At 37.7% G+C, this 21,264-nt stretch overlaps 2 protein-coding genes and 1 pseudogene across 4 annotated transcripts; all 3 read left to right on the top strand.

Annotated features, from left to right (window-relative positions):
- Positions 1-3,200: 3,200 nt before the first annotated feature.
- LOC105051520 (uncharacterized) lies at positions 3,201-7,954 on the top strand. Of its 3 annotated transcripts, none has more exons than XM_010932012.4 (5): positions 3,201-3,377; positions 4,779-4,926; positions 5,205-5,586; positions 5,669-5,823; positions 7,640-7,954. In XM_010932012.4, the coding sequence occupies exons 2-5, from the start codon at positions 4,807-4,809 to the stop codon at positions 7,916-7,918; spliced, it is 936 nt and encodes a 311-aa protein (XP_010930314.1). In that variant the 5' UTR covers positions 3,201-3,377; positions 4,779-4,806; the 3' UTR covers positions 7,919-7,954. The 3 variants fall into 3 exon arrangements, with proteins under 3 accessions (XP_010930314.1, XP_073108380.1, XP_019704622.1); XM_073252279.1 differs by lacking the exon at positions 3,201-3,377 and adding an exon at positions 3,790-3,813; XM_019849063.3 differs by lacking the exon at positions 3,201-3,377 and adding an exon at positions 4,034-4,495.
- A 388-nt stretch (positions 7,955-8,342) lies between these two features.
- LOC105051513 (pentatricopeptide repeat-containing protein At1g11630, mitochondrial-like) lies at positions 8,343-10,142 on the top strand (annotated as a pseudogene).
- A 3,968-nt stretch (positions 10,143-14,110) lies between these two features.
- On the top strand, positions 14,111-20,938 carry LOC105051503 (proteasome subunit beta type-7-B). Its single transcript, XM_010931988.4, has 9 exons — positions 14,111-14,291; positions 14,774-14,917; positions 17,065-17,206; positions 17,377-17,473; positions 17,558-17,627; positions 17,718-17,822; positions 19,431-19,529; positions 19,631-19,721; positions 20,605-20,938. Exons 2-9 carry the CDS (start codon positions 14,774-14,776, stop codon positions 20,676-20,678), a joined length of 822 nt encoding a protein of 273 aa, XP_010930290.1. The 5' UTR covers positions 14,111-14,291; the 3' UTR covers positions 20,679-20,938.
- Positions 20,939-21,264: the final 326 nt, after the last annotated feature.

Raw genomic sequence — 21,264 nt, 5'->3', positions numbered from 1 at the left:
GAGAGAGAAAAGTCTAGAGAGAGAATCTAGAGAGAGAAAATATAGAGAGAGAAGGTAGAGAGAGGAGAGAGAAAAGAGAGAGAAAGAAGAGAGAAAGGAGAGAGAGGAAAATTCTCTCTCTTCTTCTTCTTCTTATTTTATTTTATTTTATTTTATTTTTTTTATTCTTTTTCTTTTTCCTTTTTCTATTCTTTTTTTTTTTTCTTTTTCCTTTTTCTTTTCTTTTTCTTTTTCCTTTTTCTTTTCTTTTTCTTTTCTTCTTCTTCTTCCTTTCTTCTTTTCTTCCCGCGGCCACCATTGGCTGAAACAGGGGAGGACCGTGAGGTCCCCCCCCCGGTGGCTCGGGCTCCGGCAGCTTGGCCGGAGATCCGACAACAGCGGCGATGGGGTTCGGCCGGCGGCGAAGAGGAGGACGGCGGCAAAAACAAAGAAAAAAAAAATCAGAAAACAGGGGATCCGTCCCCTTTCTTCGTGATTTCCGGCCATTGGCCGATCGCCGGCGGTCGAAATTTTCAGGGAAGGAAGAGAGGGAGAGGAGAAGGGCTTACCTCCGACTCCGGTGAGGTCTCCGGCGAGTATTTGAGATGAACACGATGAGGACATCCGCGGCTTCAACGAAAAAATTCGAGAAAAATAAAAGAAAAATCCGGTGCTCGTCGTGACCAACCTTAGAGGGAAGGAGAGGGGGGTTTTATAGGATGTAGGGGAGGTCGAATCCGCCTCGGATTCAACCTCTCCACCGGTGATTTGGGTGGAAGAAGACTCCCAGCGGGAGTCTTCTTCATCATTTTTTTTTTTTTTTTTTTTTTGTAATGTTTTGGGCTTTTTGAGCTGATTTGGGTCGGGGTGTTACACATGGTTCTGGTGACAACTCAAAGTCTAAGAGTGGCAGAAGTCATGGGCACGATGGACCCGATAGAATTGAAGAGTCTGCAGGAAGATGACTTCTGGAGACTTTTCGAACATTGTGCATTTGGTGAAAACAATCTTGAGGAAGAGCGAAGGGAAAAATTGCAAACAATAGGAAGGAAAATATCTGAAAAACTGCATGGTTTACCTCTAGCTGGAAAATATCCCAGCAGGCACCTAGGCCTGGGTCGCACCCGCGCCGGGCGCCCGGACCTGGGCCGGCCCACGCGCCTGGGCCGAGCACCGCACGCTGGGCCATGCCCAACCATGCACCGCCGCACACGGCCGCACCGCCGCCACTCCGCCGGCCCACCAGCGGTCCTCCGCCACTTTGAGTTCCGTGCCAGATTCTCTCGCACGTATTTTGACCATCCGGACTCCGTTTGGGGTGATTTTGATCTCGTTGGACTCCATTTTTTGTCGCGGATCTCATTGTGGGCTCAATGTGGATCGAATCTCGAGGCATCAAATTCTAACAATACAAGGATAATAGCTTCACAAAGTCCTTATTTCCTAGCTTTTTTCTTCATTTTGTTTAGTCGGTTCATATTTCCATAGCTTTAAGAGATATCCTCTATGTTTTTTTTACTCCTTGGATGGAGTAGCCAAACAGCCACCCAGCTTTATTAAGAGAGTAAAAATATAGAGAATTTATAGGAACCCAAGGGAGGTGGAAGATTAAAAGTTTGCAGGATCTGGAAACACTCAGATCTCAGTAGCAAAACAGAGGATCTAAAAATGCTCTAGCAAGACAAAAGTACACCGGTCTCTGAAATTGGGCTGAGTAAAACATGAAGATGTAATTCCCTTCTACAGCAGTGGATGATGCTATCAAGGGATCTTCATGTCGTTTATACCAGCTGTTAGTTAATTATAAACATGTTTTTTAAGCACATATTTAATGTTCTGGTCTATAACTCTTGTTTCAATTGTTCCTTGAAACATCCTTTTGTGCATACAATATATATATATATATATATATATGAAAATTGTAGTCATTATTCTCTAAAAGTTATTTATGGAATTTTTTTAACGTTCCTTTTCTGCGCAATCTTGTGGCTTTCCCCCTTGTTTTTCAATATTCAGTAGTCAAAACATGGACTGTTGGAAGCTTTTGCTTGTATTCAAAACACTTCATTTTATCTTTTGTGAATCTTAAATCGTGATTGTTGTTGCTAACATGGGTTACTGTAGAATGGTGTATGTTGGGTTAACCGTGCCAATTGATGTGCCTTGTGGCATTGCCTTTATTGATTGGCCGTTTTACTAAAAGCTACTCTATGTAAAATCTAAGTACTCCAAGTTTTTTATCTTTAATTTGCTAATTACTTTAACACAAGTTATAGTTTGGAAGTATCTTCAACAAAGTAAAGGGTGTTATGAGTTCCAATTGAAATCATGTTAAAGCACTTAAATTCTGTTACATGTGAAGCCAACATACAACTACAATATTTTTATATCAAACAAACCATGGAATGGGCTAAAATTATCTAAATTTTGAAAACAGACTCCTTTCTCCGTCCTATTTTTTCTTCAATCCACTATTTTGCTTATAAGTTCATCCAATGGTTCTGCTGCAAGGGTGGCAATTGGGTCGGATCAGGACATACATGAGTTGGATCAATATGGATCGGGTTAGAAAATCATCAACTCAAATCCGATCTATTTATTAAACAAATCAAAAATTCAAACATGAATCCAACCTATTTATTAAACGATAATCCGATGCGATCCGTTTAATCTATTTATTAAATAAATCAAATTAGATTAAACAGATTAAATGGGTTAAATGAATTAAACAGGTTAAATAGATCAGATTAAATAGATCAAAAATAGGTTAAGTAGGTTTTAACAGATTAAACAGATCATAAACGGGTTAAACAGATTAAACAAATCTAATTAAATGGATCAGAATGGATTAAATAAGTTTTAAACAGATAAAACAGATTAAATAAATTATCTGATTCAATCTAATTTGAATATTAAATGAGTTGTATGGATTAAATAGGTTAAATATTTAAAATTTAAATTTAATTTAAATATTAAACAGATTAAATAGGTTGATTTATTTATAATTTAAATTTATTTAATTTAAATTTAAATTTATTTATGATATATAGAATTGATGGATCAGATAATATTTTATTAATTCTAGTTCGACAGCGTAAGTTGCTTGTTGGGAGTTTTTTCATTTGGAAGGCTTAATTAGTACATCTCGGTTTTAGATGAGGGCTTAAATCCTGAACTTCTTTCCGTAATCCTACTTTCTCCAAATAAGCACTTTTGGGGGCACCAATAATTTAAACTCCCACGCATAGACACCCAACACCAAACCCGAGCCATCTAAGCTTCCCTCTTCGGCCGCTCCAAACCGCCCCCAGGAATTTTGAGGACGTAGAAGACAGGAAAAACCTGAGTAATCATAGGAAAAATCAACGAAACAAAGGATAAATGGAAAAAATTCAAAGGTAAGACGTTTTCTCACAAAGATTGATTTTTTTTTTTCGTGTATTTTTCTTTTCATTTCATGCTCTTTTTCGGAGATCCGTGGGGAAGAGAGAACTTGAGGGAGATCGGAGGGTTTCTTAGGTCCCGATTGGGGTTTTTTCTCAAGCATATGGGACTCTGTGCGAGTTGTGGCGGTGTGAGCGGGAGAGGACGGCAACGAGGAGGTTGAGGGCAGTGGCGCCGACGGGGCCCTCGCGGCGGCCGGCGAAGGCGGCGAGGAGACAGAGGGCGTGGGGGATGGAGACGAAAAGGCGGAGGAGGGCGAGGAAAGAAGGGGGCACTTGGAAAGGGGGAGGAGGCGATGATGGGCAGGGCGGGGAGGGGGAGGAGATCGCGCGTCGACACGATAGGGGCGAGAAGATAGAGCCTGATAATCGAGCTCATTATTTTTTTCCTGTAAGATTAGCCACATCCTATTGATTTCTTATCCCATAATTCAAACCCCCAAACAGTGGCCAGGAAAGAATGGGGGATTCTAACCCTGTAGGATTTGGGCCAATCCTATCCTTTCTAAACAGGCCTTTAGTATTTTTTTCAACCTATTGATTATGCGAAAATATAAATGTTTTAAAGACTCTCAGATAGCTATTTATCATCTTCAGGTAGATTGATATTTGAAACTAATTCCATGCAGCTTCGCTAACGGATCTAAGGTTTGTATACAGCCCCACCAGTGGATATAAAATTTGCATACAACCCTACCAATAGATATAAAATGACCTTAGCATTAGTATCTACAAGTATTGTTTATATTCTGATATGTCGCTATCCTTAAACAACACGCACATCATTACCCAAAATAGACGTTATACCGATGAAAATAGGAGTTAACGCTGAATTGTTGCATTCTAACATTTAGGTCCTCTGCAATACAAAAATCAGAGATAAGTTTCTCTCTGATCATCGACACCCCACCGTTAATCTCTCTGAGGCCTGAGGCGCTCCCTCTCTCTCATAGCTCATTGATCCCAAATCTCTTTAGCGGGAGACGTTTGAAACCCTTTTCCGCTCAACTGGATTTGATATGCTCCTCTTTTCCAAAGAATCTACGAAATTTTTTGGAAAATTTTACTTGCAGGTATAGAAAATTTCTATTTCCTGTCCCTGATTTGTTAGAATGCTAGAGTCATGCTGTTCTTGTGTTTTCTTCTTTGTTATTTAGTTGCTACTGCATTAAACCTCAAACTTATTTATTCATCGCCCTTGAAAATCAGCTAATTATTTGTCAACATTTTCATCTTTTTCCCCTCCCGATTGATGTAATCTCAATGTTTGGTGAATTGTTTGTGACTCGCATAATGATATACATGGAGATAAATTGGAGATTCTCATTAATGCCTGGTCCTTGCTGTCATTCGCAGTTCCACTGGGAAGTGTAACCACTAGTATATGGACATGCAATGCCGCCAACATAAGGCCCAATGGCTGATGATATTTGGCTTCTTCTTCCTCTTGATCTTAACCAGCAATTGGGCATGTCATGCCTTTGCTTTTTCTCCTGACCACCAGGTTAGCTTGAAAACTTATGCCTTGCATTATGGGCTGCACTTGAGTCACCTAACATTGTTTTGTCTCATTTTTATTATAATTAGGTAAGATAATAATTTTTGGAATAAACTTGTCTTTTGAGCGTTGTCTTGCAAGAAATATATGTTATCTTTATATTCATTGTATCTTTTTTGCTATATAATTTTGCTCACATGATTTTATGTTTATCATTGTTTTAGACATGGCTTTAATTATAAATTATTAATGTTTATATTTTCTTATACTAAATTTAATGCCAGGCAAGCATTGTGGGAAGCGTTGAGAGGAGAATCTTTGGCTGTTTGCCGTGCTCTCGAGCTTACCTTGCCATCTCTTATTTTGATCACCACGATAGCCTGCTTGAATCAGATTTTCATGATTTTTTAGCTCAGGAATTCGGTCCAGGTGACTTTTGTAGGGGGCTGGCCAATGATATGAATGTGCTTCGACTTGCAGACCTACACCGTCATCTGAGCGGTGAAGGTTCTCATCGACATCTGGTTTCCACCTTGAGATTTGTTAACCAATCAGATGCTGTGAAGTGGCTTGATTCTCACTCTTGTGAAGCAGTGGTTATTGAAAGACTTCCAATTGGAGTCTTTGCAGATCCATTTGAGCTGCAACATCTTGTCCACCTTAGAGGTAGAAAGCTTATCATATTGGAGCAGCAAAGCCAATTGATTTGTACTCCTTTTTAAGTGTTGACAGCTTTTTCTCCCTGCAGTCTTCCTTGATGCTGCCGTTTTTGGAGACTCGAATCTGGAATTACCCTCTGCTCTGTCCAACAGATCAATTGTTGAAATTCACATGGATATAAGGAACGAGTATTTGGAGAACTATGAAACTGCTATTCAATTACCACTGCATGCTCGATATCCAGTGAGTTTAGAAAAAAATCAACATGGTTATGACGCATTACTTTGGAGCATTTCATGTTATTTAAGACTTTGTTTGTATAATTTTGGTGGTTGTTTCATGTTATTTAAGACTTTGTTTGTATAATTTTGGTGGTTGTATGCTGAAACTAGCATCTTATGTAATTAAAATATGCAATTTTCATTGGTGAATTGTTTAGTGGATGCATATAATGTACTTATCGAACCTAAATTATTCAAAATTTGTTATATTCAACAACTAGGAAGCTCTCAATGCCAAATGTGTCGATTTTTTTTCCTCATCATTTTCTTGTACGACTAATGAACTTATTAACTTAATTGGATGCATATAGTTTTAGAATATGATATTTCTTCTGTATAAAAGGCATGCTTATACTTGTTTGGATAGTGTGTCATCTTGAATTTTCAATACTAGTCAGAGAACTGTCTCAAGTACAATCATTGATATATTGTAACATGGGCCACTATGGAAGCCTTGGGTTGTAGGATGCTAAAGGATAATAGAAACTCGAAATATTTTACATGAAGTCCATTATCAACCTTCATGCAGGGGTTAGCATCATGAAGCTGAAGCAAAAAAGATTGTTTCCATCAATATAAAATGTGATCGGAGGCACTTGGGAAGGGTGGTTGGGAGCTGTGTGGTTTCATATCATGAGGCAGAGAAATGAAAGTCCAACTTCTTGAGGAATGAGACAGAAAAGCTACGAGTTTTAATCCTTATGGCATCCCCCATGTTAAGATTTCTGAATCATCCCAAACTTGATTTAAATCTCCACAGGGCTCCCTGTACCCATCTTAAAACTGAAATTTGACATCTGGACTCCATCTTATTCAATAAGGACATACTAAACGAACCCTGAAGATTGAAAATTGAAATGCCTTATTCTCATGTTCTTTGATGACTCAAAGACATTTGGATTCGAATGAATTGCTTCAGTGACTTCTAACTCACTGACTTAAATTGAGCAGAAATTCTGACTTACTGAGTCTTAAATTGCTGGAGTAATTCATTGTTTAGGGTACCAATGCCTCTCTTCTTACTTCTTTCTGGTGTTCTCCATTTTTTTTTTCTTCTCTCTCCTGTGAAACCATCAAATTTGAAGCATCATCATTTTTATTAGAAATCTGAATCATATAGAATATAAGCTTCCTATTCAATAAGAAATAAAGATGAATGCATGAGAAAAATTGATATTGCAATTTATTTGAGTTTAATTCCTGTTTCTGATTGCAAATATGAACTCAAGCACTTCTCTAGCGAATGAGATGGCTGACAGTATTGCGGTGAAATGGATATTACCAAGTGTGTCGTCACATTTACAATACCTGGATCTTGATTATGTTGTACTTTGGATTCAATAACTCAGCAGCAAGTGGGCAGACAACTGGTGATCAGTTTTATTTCAATGGACATAAATCTAATGTAGAGATTATATTTATGATGGGGTTTTCTATTCTTTAAACATAAATTAAGATAGAGGTCATAAATAAATTTAAATTAGTGGGGCCAGCACTAATCATACACTTTGGCTTTCACTCCTTATCCAGGGATCTCTGAAACTTTTTCAAATCATATAGGAGGTACTGCACTGGTTTCACATAGTTAACCCTAAGAAGAATATCTGAACTAGCTCGTCATTTTCCACTTAAGCTTTGAAGCATATTTTGTCCATTTTTCTATTTACTAGTGTTCTTTGCCCCACAAATTCTGGTAGTTTAAATATCAATTACATTTGCCAGAGTCAGTTCTGCAAGTTTTGGAACATGCAATTCTAATTAGTTGATTTCATTTGCAGCCCCTTGACTCCAGTGGTTATGCAAGGATCGAAATAGGCAGGCCAGACTTGTTTGTACGTTGTAGACCAAAACAATTACAACCAGAGTCCTGCTCATGGACACTTAAAAATCTGGGTGCTGGATATGCGAAAAATGTCATGTGGCAGGTACCTTGTGGAAATGAGGCACATACAGGAATTGTATCCAGCATTACTTTTGCTTCAGCACTAACATGTGCTTTAGTAATTGTTTTATCTGCTATTTATTTTTCTGGGAGCAATAATATCAAATGCTCATAATGATCATTAGCAGCAATGCTTTTTTATGTTATTGGATGCCTTTTTCTCTACCCAGTTTGTTAAATTTGTATTGAAGGTTTCTTCGTGATCATTAGTATAAAGAATATTTCTTCTTTGTTTTATTTTTAAAATTTTTTTCTACCCCTCATCTTGACAAACAGGTTTTTGGGGAAACTGGTTTAGTTACTTGGAAGACCGGCTCCGCTTTGTTTGGCCTTCTTCTTTGACGTTTCTACTATTACTGACGACTGTTTCTACTATTGCCCTTATTTTTCAAAACCCACTCGTTCTTGCTAATCCCTTCTTAATGCTGCTGTGTCAAAGCCCATTCTTATCTAGGAACCAATCAGATGATGACCTGACCACCCTTTGTACATTGGGTTCGGAGAAATATCCAATATTTCGTGGTTTGGATTCAGTTTCTATGACCCATTTCCTCTTCACCTTTCCTTGGCCTGCTGTCTCCTGGTTTTGTTATGATGCAGCTGCTGGCAGTGCTTTTACTCAGAAATATTGTGACAATGCATGTCACAACAGGTTTCCAGTATTGAAGTAATTTGTCATTATTGTTGGGTTTAACATTTTTTCTAATAATCAATACTAGTAGCTTCTTCGCCTCCTCCACCCCCTCTTACAGAACCTAAATATCAGATGGTTGTAAGTAACCTTATTCGGTTCCTCCAAATCCCCCTCTTTACATAGCCCAATGATCAGATGGTTGTTAATAACCCAATTCCCGCTGAACAATCTTTCACAAACTTTATTATAAATAAAGGATAATTACTGAATATACTACAGACAATCTGATTTGATGGGATCATTATTTTTCAGACTAGCTTCTATAAATTATACAGCTTGGTAAACAAGCGCTTATTTTGAGCCGATACACACTATCCATTTGTCTCATTCTTGTAACGATGTAGTCGCTTAGCTTTGCTGACTTCATGAAAAGTCGGCAATCGAACATGAGACTCGCTCGACACACCAAGGTTTTCGCTCCCACGTCGACGGCTTCGTCTCCCCCCCGCCCTGACCTCCCATCCGACCGCGTCTGCTCCCACGCCATCATTCTCTTCGTCCAGGCCGGCATGCTCGACGACGCCATCGGCACCTTCAAGGCCTCCGGCTTCCCCTCCGTTCGCTCCCTCAACGCCCTCCTCTTCGCCTGCATCCTTGCCAAGAAGCACGACGAAGTCGGCCGGATCTTCCGGGATTTCCCCACATCTTATGGCATCACCGCCAATCTCGACACATACAACGCTCTGATCAAGGCTTTCTGCGAGTCAGGCACGTCAAGGTCTTTCTTTTCGGTGCTCGACGAAATGAGCCGCGTCGGAATCAAGCCAAATATGACGACTTTCTGCACGGCTCTCGCCGGATTTTACCAGGAGAAGCGGTTCGATGATGTGGGGAAGGGTTTTGGAGCTGATGAAGAAGCACGACTGCCATCCGGGGCTCAACACTTACAATGTGAGGATACAGAGCTTGTGCAAGCTCAAGAGGCCTGGTGAGGCGAAGGCATTGTTCAAGGAGATGGTGGCGAAGGGCATGAAGGCAAATTGGGTTGCTTACAACCATCTGATCTTTGGGTTCTGTGAGGAGGGGGATTTGGAGGAGGCGAAGAAGCTCTGCAAGGAGATGGGAAAAAGAGGGTGTGTCGCGGATAGTAGCTGCTACTTTACTTTGACTTATTACCTCTGCCAAGGTGGAGAGTTTGAGGCGGTGCTGGGAGTGGTCAAGGAGACCATGGCAACGAATCGGGTGCCGTGCTTTTCGACCATGAAGATGCTCGTGAACGGGCCTATGAATGCGTCGAACTTTGAGGAAGCTCGGGAGCTCATCGACTAGATGAAGGAGAAGTTCTCAGGCAATGCTGATATGTGGAAGGAAGTGGAAGAAGGATCGCCTCAGTAAGTCTGAAGGGAATGATAAGGTAGGCCTTGTTGGCTGGCATTAGTTGAAAATTCTGGATGGATCGAAATTATGTTTGGCAAGATTTAGCCATACGTGCATGGCTTCAATGTTGCAAATGCTTGTTGCATGAAAATGAATGCCCTCAAGATTTTTTTTCCTCTTTTTATGAGTGTTTGAAATATCAACGGTCTGGCTGAAGGATTTCTGGCTGACTTTTCAATTTTCATGCATAATTTGTTGAAACCGTCCACATTGTGGGGAAGAATGTTGCTGATGAAGTATCATTGATAATTAAATTCTTTTGCTCTTTTCAAGTTCTGTAACAATTGCATTTTTGGCTTCCAGAGGTCTAGAATACATTTTTCATTAAATGGCTTCTTGTCATGGGCAAAAGATGACATATTTGGTCCCTTGTCCTTCTGCAGTTGAGGTCCCTCTCCATTTTGCGAGTATTAACTACATTTAATTTGCCTGTGCTTGTTTCTGTCCTCCTACCTCCAGCTCTCTCCATGATTGTGCAGGTGTTGCATGTGTTGCTGTGTTAAAATGGATGGTGCTGATCCTTCTATGCTGAAGGCAATATTTTAAAATTATATCATTACTGACCTGTTTATTTATGATCTTTTCTTTGTATGATAAGAAAGGTTATGGCAAACATCGGTTACATGTTGCTGATTAATATAACAAGACTGGGAGAAGATATTAACTTTGTCTTAAACTTCATTAGTTCAACTTAGTTGCAATTGATTTAACTTTCCTCTCCATGAATATAAAGCTGAGCAACCATATATGAGCCTTACAATTTTAGACACTATAAAGCATCTGATCAAATATTAGTTGTGTTACTTATAAGTATGACTAGCGTACTCTAGTTTGGTGCATTAGTATCTTATATAGTAAGAAACAGTAAATATATATATTGAAATTTCATTACAATAAATCTAAGTAAGAAACAAAATATAAGCTAATGACATGGATCAACTATCAAGTGATATCCCATTCTACCTATCAGCTGTTTTATGTTTTGGAAAAACTCCAATTAGTCTCATCCAAAACCTTGCATGCCTGGTGGATCTAGTTATAATGCCATATAATATCTGAAAGAGGCAGAAACAGGTGTATGCTCATTTAGCCTTGGATAGTCTTCTAGAAAATGTTTCTTATGAGACATTATGTTTCACGCGAAGATCTAATTTTGTCGATACTTGATGAGAATTTCAATGAACTTCGATAAATGGTTTTTCTTAATCAAGCTACATGCAAGTTGATGGCTTATTAAGAGTTCTCGGTTGTGAATAAGCTCATGGACATTATCTTAATTGATGATAAATGATTGGAGCGTGTTTGGTTGATGTGGAAAGAAAAGGACTCGCTTATTGGAGCCATTTGAATGTTAATGTCATACTTATGATAGATCCAACTTTTGTTTATGAGAATAACCCTGGGTTACAAATGCAGTAAAGGCAAGCTTTGAGCAGCATGAATCAACTATACGTAATTTGTCTTGAGGCATTGCCAACAAAGATCACCATTTTGATTGGCCATGGTACCTTTTATAAAAACATTGTTGTATCATCTGTTATTATGGAAAGGTGAATACTCCTAGAACATAAAGAAGAATAATAGTTCTATGACTGAGTTAAATCATCAATTGCTGGCTATTAGTTTACTAGAAGAGAGGACTTTAGAAACTCATTCCAAATCAATTACATTGCTTCGAGGCATGCACTTGGCATACCATTAGCTTAGAAATATGCAGTTAGTGGTATGTAAGTTGTACATCTGCACTGCATTAGGATTGCATGAAGGATTGAGCATTTACTAATTTAAGTCAATGTTGTTCAAACATGGTTAACAATGATTCAAATAAAAGGCAAAAGCCGCCCAAGGCATTGTCCCTACTTTACAAAGGTTGCACGGCCATTGTCCACCCACATTTCCATTCCCCCTGTTCGTTGGAAATGGCGCCAGGTTATCCTCCCACTTTGATTTCATGGATCTTGAATCACATGATTCATAGATGCTTCCCTCTTAAAGCAGGCTTTAGATGCCCGAAAGCTTGCAAGTCAAGCTAGTAGAAGTATGATATATTAAAGTGTATAAAATAATGTTCACCTTCGAGAACATACAAAGTTATGTATGTATACATAAACAAGAGCATGTTATTCTTTATCCAATTTTTACATGGACCATTCTCACCATGGCTACGCGAACACCGCTCCTCAAAGCAATTGGCACTACATGACTTGGATGACAGAACCAGACTTGTGCGTGGCCCAGATGAAACCAGAATCTAGCTTGGGTTTTCCCAAAGGGAAAAATTCTTTGTGCACCGCGGGCAGTGCAGAATCGCGCACCGCCTGCAGTGATTGATTTTCGCATGGGGATGATGAAAAAAAAAAATTTTGCACATCGTATTCCGGCTCCATGTGTGAACCAATCACCGCGGATGGTACTCGTAGTTCTGCACTGTTCGCGGTGCACAAAGAATTTTCCTTCCCAAAGGTTAGCACAATTTATATGATCCTCAATCTAGCGTGACTTGATCTTTGAGCTTGCTTTTTAGATGCAAGGCCTTTCTCGAACTTCGGATGTTAGATCAAGTGACCAGATTTTTCAATTTAAAAAATATTGAAAATAATTAAAAATATTTTTAAAATGCTAAATATGAATAAGTAAATGTTATCGACGGCAATTTTAATACTCAAAAACTAAAATAAAATACTCTAAGAGGGTGTTTACCTGTTTGGTTAGAAGGAGCTGGAGTCTGAAATCGATAGGAATGGATGACTCTCATTCCAAATATTTGATTGGGAAGACTCCTATTCTGATTCAGATTTCGGAATGGAATGAAAATGACTTAAATCTCTACTCTCTCCCAAAAATTCAAAATTTCTATTCTGATTCTAATTACGAACTAGATACTTCGAGAGATTTGGCTATTCCGATTTCTATTCCAATGCATTCCAATTCCAATTCTGGTTGAAAACTAAACACCCCTTAAGATTATAGATCTTTGCCCAATAAGTTTAAAACCAGCAAATCTAAGGGTTAATCACAAAAATCTAGGGCTAAAAAAAAAATGCGGCTCAAGCTGGCTGGGTCCAAGCTTTAGTCCCTAAGCCCAGATCCTAAAATCTTGGACCAAGCCTGCCAAAAAGACCAGGGGTTTGAGTGGGTTGGAAAGGTCACCCGCCCAACGAACACTTCCGTTTGGGATATAAGAACCGCATCTGGGCATGAAGTTGACAATATCTAAAGCATCGTTATCCAAAAAATGGGTTTAAGTTCGTTATCCAAAAAAATATGCTGGATATCGTTCATAGAGATTCAGATGAAATTAAATTCGGACAAAATTTGGACCCTCTAAACCTGTCCATTAAGTAATTGATCTGACCTAGATCCAAATCTATCCTATTAAACTGATTCGGGTATGGTCTGGTTGGTCCAATTTAGGGCCGTTAAGTGAACTGAGCGCCCCGACTTGACTCAAGCCCGGCTAAAGTAAATTTGGAACATGTGGTGAAGCTTAAATAATCAGCCTAGAACCGGCAAAATAGGTTGAAAATCAATGTTAAGCAAACTAAAAATTAGCCCAATTTGATCAAAATTGATTCAACAAGGATCAAATATATTTTTTCTCTATACATTACGGAGGTGTTTGGTTTGAAGAAGTAGGGATCTGGAATCGAAATCAGAATCGGAATGGGTGACTCCTATTCCAACCGTTTGGTTGGGAGGAGTCCCATTCCGATTCTGATTCTATAGTAGAATAGGAATGGCCCAATCTATGTAGAACTCAATCCCTACTTTCTTCTATAGATTCAAATTTTCATTTCAATTTCGATTTCGAATCCGATTCCGATTACGAACCAAATATTTTAGGGGATTTAGCCATTCTGATCCTGATTCCCAGTCATTCTGATTTTCATTCACTTTTTAATTCCAGTTGCGAACCAAACATCCTGCATATTATATTGATAATAGTTTATTTGATTTTTTTTTTAAAAATATTTTTTTTTGATTATTTGAATCAGCTCAATGTAAATTTAAATGTGACACAAATTTCATATAAAGCATACATCAACCTATAATTCAAGCTTGAATTGATTTCACTTTAATTAAGAATACTTGTGCTATTTAATAAAATTGCTGTTCAACTTGGTTTGAAATTAAACTTGATCTGAGCTCCAAATAGTTAAGCTCGATCTCCAAGTCCAAGCTCAAACCTAATCTCACACCGAAGCAACCTTGATCAGACCCCAGCTTGACCCGACCAAGGCTCGATCAATCTCGGCTCGGTTGTTTCAACTCTTTTTTTCTCCTACAGCAGAAATTCTTCTCGCCTCCCTCTTCGCCTCCAAGAAACTCCCTTTCTCTGTCGTTCTCTCTTCTCGCTAGTCCGATTCGTCCGTCCTCCAAGACTTCGCCAATCCTTCGCACGGCCTCGAGCAGATCGGTAAGCATATCAATCTGCTCCACTTCACGGTGTAGAAAATGAGAGATTTTTCGAAAAAATTTTAACGACACGAGATTTTGTTTCCCTTGTTATCTTTGAAAAGTGATAAAAATTTATCGTTCTTTAATGGTCTGGAAGTGGTCCTTGAGAAACCAAAAATATTTCTGTACTGATTTTGATTCTTGACGTGCTTGATTTTTTTTCCTCCTTTTGAGCACGGGCTTGCTAATATTGAGATATCTTTGAGATTGTTTTGTACTATTTGGAGATTAGATTTTCTAAGGACAACAAGTGTTACTTTTGTTCACTCTTAAATTTTTAACTTTGGATGAAATAGATATCGAATCAGATCTTTTCTCATGAGTTGTAAAATTTTAGAATTTTACAATTAATGCTGTTCTTCTGATGAAATACGATGTGTTATACAAATTGTGTACAAGTTCTTTTTTTTATTTTTTATGTTCTTTTTTTTCAATGTTTAGATGGCAAGAGCTGCGGCAGATTCACCACCAAAAGGTGGATTCAGCTTCGATTTATGCCGCAGAAATGATATGCTGTTGAAGAAAGGGGTCCAGCCGCCGTCTTTCAGGAAGACTGGAACCACCATTGTTGGCTTGGTCTTTCAGGTATATAAACTGCCGGCAAGTTTGGTCCATTGCTAGTCTGCACAACCGTGATCAAGACAATTAGATATCTATACTAGCCTGGCATGCTTTCCTTGGGGACGTACCTTATAAATATGACCAGGCGGTTCTGCAGCTATTTAATTGAGACTTCTTGTAGTTTCCTTAAAGTAATTGATTCAAAGTAATAGTATAGAATATGAAATATTTAGCATAAGTATGCTTTTAACTTCATTTACTTTCTATATATCAAGCATCAAAATGCTATGCAAAATACCTATATCTCTATATGTGTTTCAAATCACAGTTAGCACCAACTTGGTTTATCCTCTTTGATAGTAATATAAATGTATTTCTATTTGAGTATGACAGCTTAAAAGGACTGTGATTTTTTCTTTCTTTTGCTATGCTACTTGTACAAGGAAGACTTTATTTTGCCATTTTTATCAGTTTGCATTACATTCCATCATGGCAACTAGTTTAACTCACTAATAAGATTGAGTGATGGAGAAAGAACTACAATTTGAATTGCATTTCTTTCTGTGAGTATTCAACATTATCCAGGACTGTCAAGTGTCAAAAGAGTTGATGACTTTGCCATATAAAAAAGTGGTGTAATGGGAAGAGAGACATGTAGATCATGTTAGGGACAATGAGATTGATTCGGTTTGTTCAAAGTGAGCCTTAGTGCCATTAAAAACTGGACAGGAATATCTTTTGAAGTTACTGATTTGAACTTTTTGGTAGAAGAACTTTAGATAATGGTTCTAAACCCAAGTGAGAATGCATGTATGCAGCTAGCTAATTTAGATTAGAGAAGTAAGATATATTTGGAAGAATGGAATGCTTCATGGTAATGATAATTTGGGAGAGGATTTTGGGTAAAGCTTCAAATGAGAAATTTGAGTTGGCTGCCACTGAGAGTTCTATCTAAAGTGGATAATCTTTATCATGATTAGACAATCTAAAAATGTATTTGCTATCACCATTCAAGGCTCTATTAGATGGAGGATTTCAAAAGATTTTTGCAAGCTGATGTAACCAAGGAAGGAGATCATGTATGAAAATCAGCTTCACAGTTTCACACTAGCCAGAGCAAGCTTGCTTGAAGTACTGTAAGGAAATATTGACATTATTGAAGAGCATATTTATCATTGCTACTGCTTTGGAAGTGTTCTAAATGCTCTACTAAAAGGGGTTGTTCTTCTCCATTGCTGGGTCACTTGTGTTCTCATATATTACTGGGATAAGAAAAGGAGGGTCCAAGTGCACGAGTCTCCTCCCATTATAGTGTCTGTGGAGGGTCAGATGTACGCAACCTTACTCCCATGTAGAGAGGTGGTTTCTATGTTTTGAACCCGCAACATCCAGGTCTCAATGGAGCTGCCTTACCGTTGCATTGAGGCTTGCCCTCTAGATGAGTAGGATAGTGTTTGCTTTTTTGGTTCTACAATTATTCCTTTCCCGAAATGATGGACTGTGGTATTTTGATCCTGTGTGTGGTTGGATGACCAGATTCAGGTGAATACTTTGCAATAGTTTTTTAGAGAAGAGGTGTCATGAAGAAGTGGGGGAGCCTGAAATGCTGCATGTTATGGTGGTGTTCTTATCTTTATATTAACAAAGAAAAGCACTATGTACAATGATGTATGCAGATTGAGAGCCTTCATACATAGACAGATGAGATTGAAATATCGCATGTTATGGTGGTTTTTACAGCTTCCACAGTTGAATTTTAATGCAAATAGAATTCAGACCACCTTTTTAGTTGTAGGCATGTAGAGATCCAAAGCTGAGGCGCAGCTTACTATTTAATTTATGCTTAAGCAAATAAGCACAAAAACTTGTATAGGATGCTTCTGCCAATATAGTACTCGTTGAAAAGCATTACAATTCTGATTTGGACTGTGGAGTTTGACATCATAACATGTTTACATGCTATCTGACAGTTTTACAGGTTTTATACCTCCTAAGATTTGCTATAAATGTTTTATTTGATAGTTGTAGAGTGGAGACAAATTTTCTTCATGATTCTTGCTAAATTCACATGTAAAAATAATACATAAATATGTACATCATAAGGCTTAGCTTTAAGGTTTTAGTAATTTTGAACTTGTGCTTATCTCTACATCTATTATTATTTTTTTCAGGATGGTGTTATTCTAGGTGCAGATACTAGGGCAACTGAAGGACCTATAGTAGCTGACAAGAATTGTGAAAAGATTCATTACATGGCACCAAACATTTACTGCTGTGGAGCAGGAACTGCTGCTGATACAGAGGCCGTTACTGGTATAAATAATAGAAGTTATAACTGCCTCTGTGGAATTTTTTTTTGGATGATGAAACTGCATCACTGCAGTAACTTATACTGACTTGAATCTCTTATTCTATTATTTGAAGTTAGTGGACAACTACCTACTTGCTATAGAAGTTACACATATGCATTCATTTTTCTTCAGATATGGTCAGCTCTCAGCTGCAGCTGCACCGTTATGCAACTGGACGAGAATCAAGGGTTATTACTGCCCTTACTCTTTTGAAGTCGCACCTTTTCAGGTTAGATAATTCAGGGGCTATTTAAAATTGATATCTCCATATACAATTTTTAAGTAAGTTTAATGTTGTTCTATCTTTTGACAGTTATCAAGGTTATGTTAGTGCTGCTTTGGTCCTTGGTGGGGTTGATGTTACAGGACCTCATTTGCACACAGTAAGTACCAATCTGCATGTCTTTCTTTTAAGAGTTTTTGATATGCTTTTTGACATGGACTGATGTCTGCAATGGACAACTATCATGCAGGTCTACCCTCATGGTTCAACTGATACCCTTCCTTTTGCTACAATGGGTTCTGGATCTCTTGCTGCTATGGCTATATTTGAATCAAAATACCGAGAGGGACTAACTGTAAGTTAACTATGTCTACTGAATTATGATCTATTGTTTATGTTATGCATATAGTAAGGCCAACATAAGTTACCATAACATATTTGGGGCTCTTCTTGAGAACACATGTTTGCATTCATGCAGGTAGCTTCCTGAGTATAATTGGAACACCTTAAGGGCAATTCTGTAATGTTCCATTGTCATAATTGAGGGTGCTTATGGTATTGGAACATGTGGATCAGCACTGGAAAATTGCTAGTCCTATTGAGGGTGAAAATATCATTACAGGTTTTTTAGAATTGGACACTGAATTCATGTTAATAGTTGCATATAGAATCCTCACACATTTTAGCATACTTTGTTCTTTCTATTAGTACATTTGTAGGTTACATTCAAAAATTCTACTAGTAGGAAATTTATGCCAAGCCTTTGGAGAGACTTGTGAATAATTCTTAATATGTTTAAGTTTGTTTCGAAAGAATTCTTCTCGAAAAATCTAATTGCCTGCATGGGCTTTTGGAGGTTGCTATGTACAAAAGTTGCTAAACCCCTAGCAGTGTGATGAAATTCAAATGATTACATGAATTCATATGTAATTTTGTAGTTGGGAATAAAATGATCTAAGCCATTAAGGTAGCATTTGGTTGTGGAATTAATTTTGAGAAAATAAGGGAAAGTTATCTGGATATTGTAGAAGGGAAGGATTTATTCCATGGGATAAGGACTTGTTGGCATTTGCTTGGAGGTATAAGTGCAGGGCATAAGGGCAGAGAATAAAGCGCATTTAATATGCATAGGATTTTGTGATGATTTTAGATTTTGCCACTTTGATAAAATTGCTTTCTCACTTTTTGTGTATTTAGAGTGGATAGGGGCAACAGAATAATTTGAGGGGTAATTACAGTAATTGGGCAGAATAAATTTCCACCCAATTCTGTGGAATAAAGCCTATCTAAGTCCAACATCGAAATAGACCTATGATGGAAGTGGGAGGGATATCCTCTGGGATGGTAAGTGGAGAATAAGCCTATCCATGGTGCCTAAACATTGCTTGGCGGAATAAGTGGGGGGTGTGGGGGCATATCCCCCGCTTATTCTGCAAAATGCTTACAATTTTAGATATGCACTTAGGTAGCTATATTGTGTGTATTAACTTTTGCTACTCTGGAAACTATTCCATGTACAACATTGTGAACATATCACAAGAAATGGGAATGTCAAGAAAGCTGGAGGTGTTGTCATTCCTATGGGTAAATAGTTGATATTGTTGAAAGTGAGAAGTTAAATATAAATATATGAGTCTTCTGGAACTTTATATGGATCTAGACTTTGTTGATGTCAAAATTGCTATTTATTTGCTGCATAAAATGCTGCAGAGATCTGGTTCAATTATAACATGTATTTCCACAATCATTTGACAAATCCATGGTGGAGATTCTGACTCGCTTGCCTGAGATGAGACATCTGTTCAGTAAAATTGTTTACTTATTATCTTAAATTAGAATATGCTGGCAATCCACAAGCACTTTTCTTTGCAGATCAAGAGAAGTTTTCTTCTGATGCACAAGACTCCTCGAGTAACTTTCAAGTATTCATATTAATTTTGAAATTTTGGTATTTCTTTTGCAGAGAGATGAGGGAATAAAAATTGTATCTGAGGCAATATGCTCTGGCATCTTCAATGACTTGGGTAGTGGGAGCAATGTTGATGTTTGTGTGATAACAAAGGTACTTATTACATAATTGTGTGCCATGTTGGTGTAACATTTGATTGTTCTCTAATGGGGCTATCTCTAATATTTTTTGTTGATTTGCCTTTTGCTGATTAGGGCCGTGCAGAGTACTTGAGAAACCATCTGTTGCCAAATCCAAGGACCTACGTCAGTTCTAAAGGCTATTCCTTTGTCAAAGGGCATACAGGTAACTTTTCCATATATACATAGGGTCAACCTATATCATGCATTTGTATGTACATATGTATGTGTGAGTGGGTGCAAATGTATGTATGTATATGAGGTATACCCGTGACTTTCAAGGAAAATAAGAATAATTGATAAGAAGTTTTGAGAAGTTGAAAAACAATAGTTTTTAGGCTGTAAAAAGTTGATTTATTTACATGCAAGCACATCTAAAAACAAGCATTGGAGAGGCAACAAAAAGAAAACTGTAGCTGTCATAAAAACATGAATTCCATTATTCATGACTATTTCATGAATAATGATGAAATAGTTGAAGAATTCAATATTTGGTTAATAGTTCAACTATTTGGAGTTGTTTTTGAATATCTTTAATCGGAGTATCAGGATTGCTTTGGAGATATTCTTTTCAAATTTCATATAATTCTCAATAAGAAAATCATATGGCTACTCTTTAACCAACTTGGAAAATTTTCTGGATTTATATTGACAAAAAGTTCACATATAATTTGTAAAGATCCAATTTTATCGAGTTGATATAAGCTTTTTCAAAAAAAAAACTATGAGTAACATCAACAGAAATATTAGACACAAAAGGTGAAGACTACTGACATAATCTAAAGTTCACATGTTGGTCAAAGTTTCCAGTACCTCTATTAACAACAGTGGACCGGCCACAATAGATGAAACAAGGTGTGATGGTTTCTCTTTTTCCTTTATGTGATGATGCTTTTACTAGATCTTGCAAAATATCAGGGGGTATATGGGGAGAAAAGAACATTAGTCACAATGACCTGCACAAGCGATTTCCTTGATTTCTTTCTTGATTTATTTTATTTTTTATTTTTTGTGTTGTAGCTATTAAATTGTTGTTTGAATGTATGCAGAGGTCTTGTCTACCAAAATCACTCCATTGAAGGAAAAGGTGGAAGTAGTTGAGGGTGATGCCATGGAAGAGTGACTGATAAGCTGAACTTGTCATCTGGATTTCATTCTTGAAACTTCGATTGCAAGTCGAACTCGGTTCCTTCATACATTCAATGCTCAAGCTATTAGATTGTTTTAAACTGCAAAGGTTCCTTTGCTTGAAAGTCTAAAAAATTAATTCAGTCATACAACAATCGTACTGTTTGGACTTGCGGTAAACTTAACCTTACACCCAGTGAAAGTTAATTTAGGTACAATTGATGGATAAACGTATATGGATTCTATCTGCACTAATATTATTCTCAACAAATGTTTGTGACTTCTGCATTGATAGATTGGCTAACAAACAATATGTAGCATTCCGAAACGAAATTTGTGACGTGCCGGTGTCAAGGTCTTCCTGTGTTTGACCAGAGATACTTCGTCTACACTTTGATAGGGATTCTGTTTTTCTTTTCCTTTCAATCTAAAGAAATGATGGTACAAAACAGCAGTCGTCTTGTGCAAGAAAATTTTGATTAGACCTTTAATGTCTATCTAATCATAAACTGGTAATTCTCTGGGATGCATACGCTGGTGATTGGGTTATGTTACTAGGATTTATTTGCTCATCGATCCAG

This window comes from Elaeis guineensis, chromosome 2 (assembly GCF_000442705.2).
Source record: "Elaeis guineensis isolate ETL-2024a chromosome 2, EG11, whole genome shotgun sequence".
Lineage (NCBI taxonomy): Eukaryota > Viridiplantae > Streptophyta > Magnoliopsida > Arecales > Arecaceae > Elaeis > Elaeis guineensis.
Note: the sequence above shows the minus strand (reverse complement) of the source record. Positions and strands in the feature narration are given on the sequence as shown.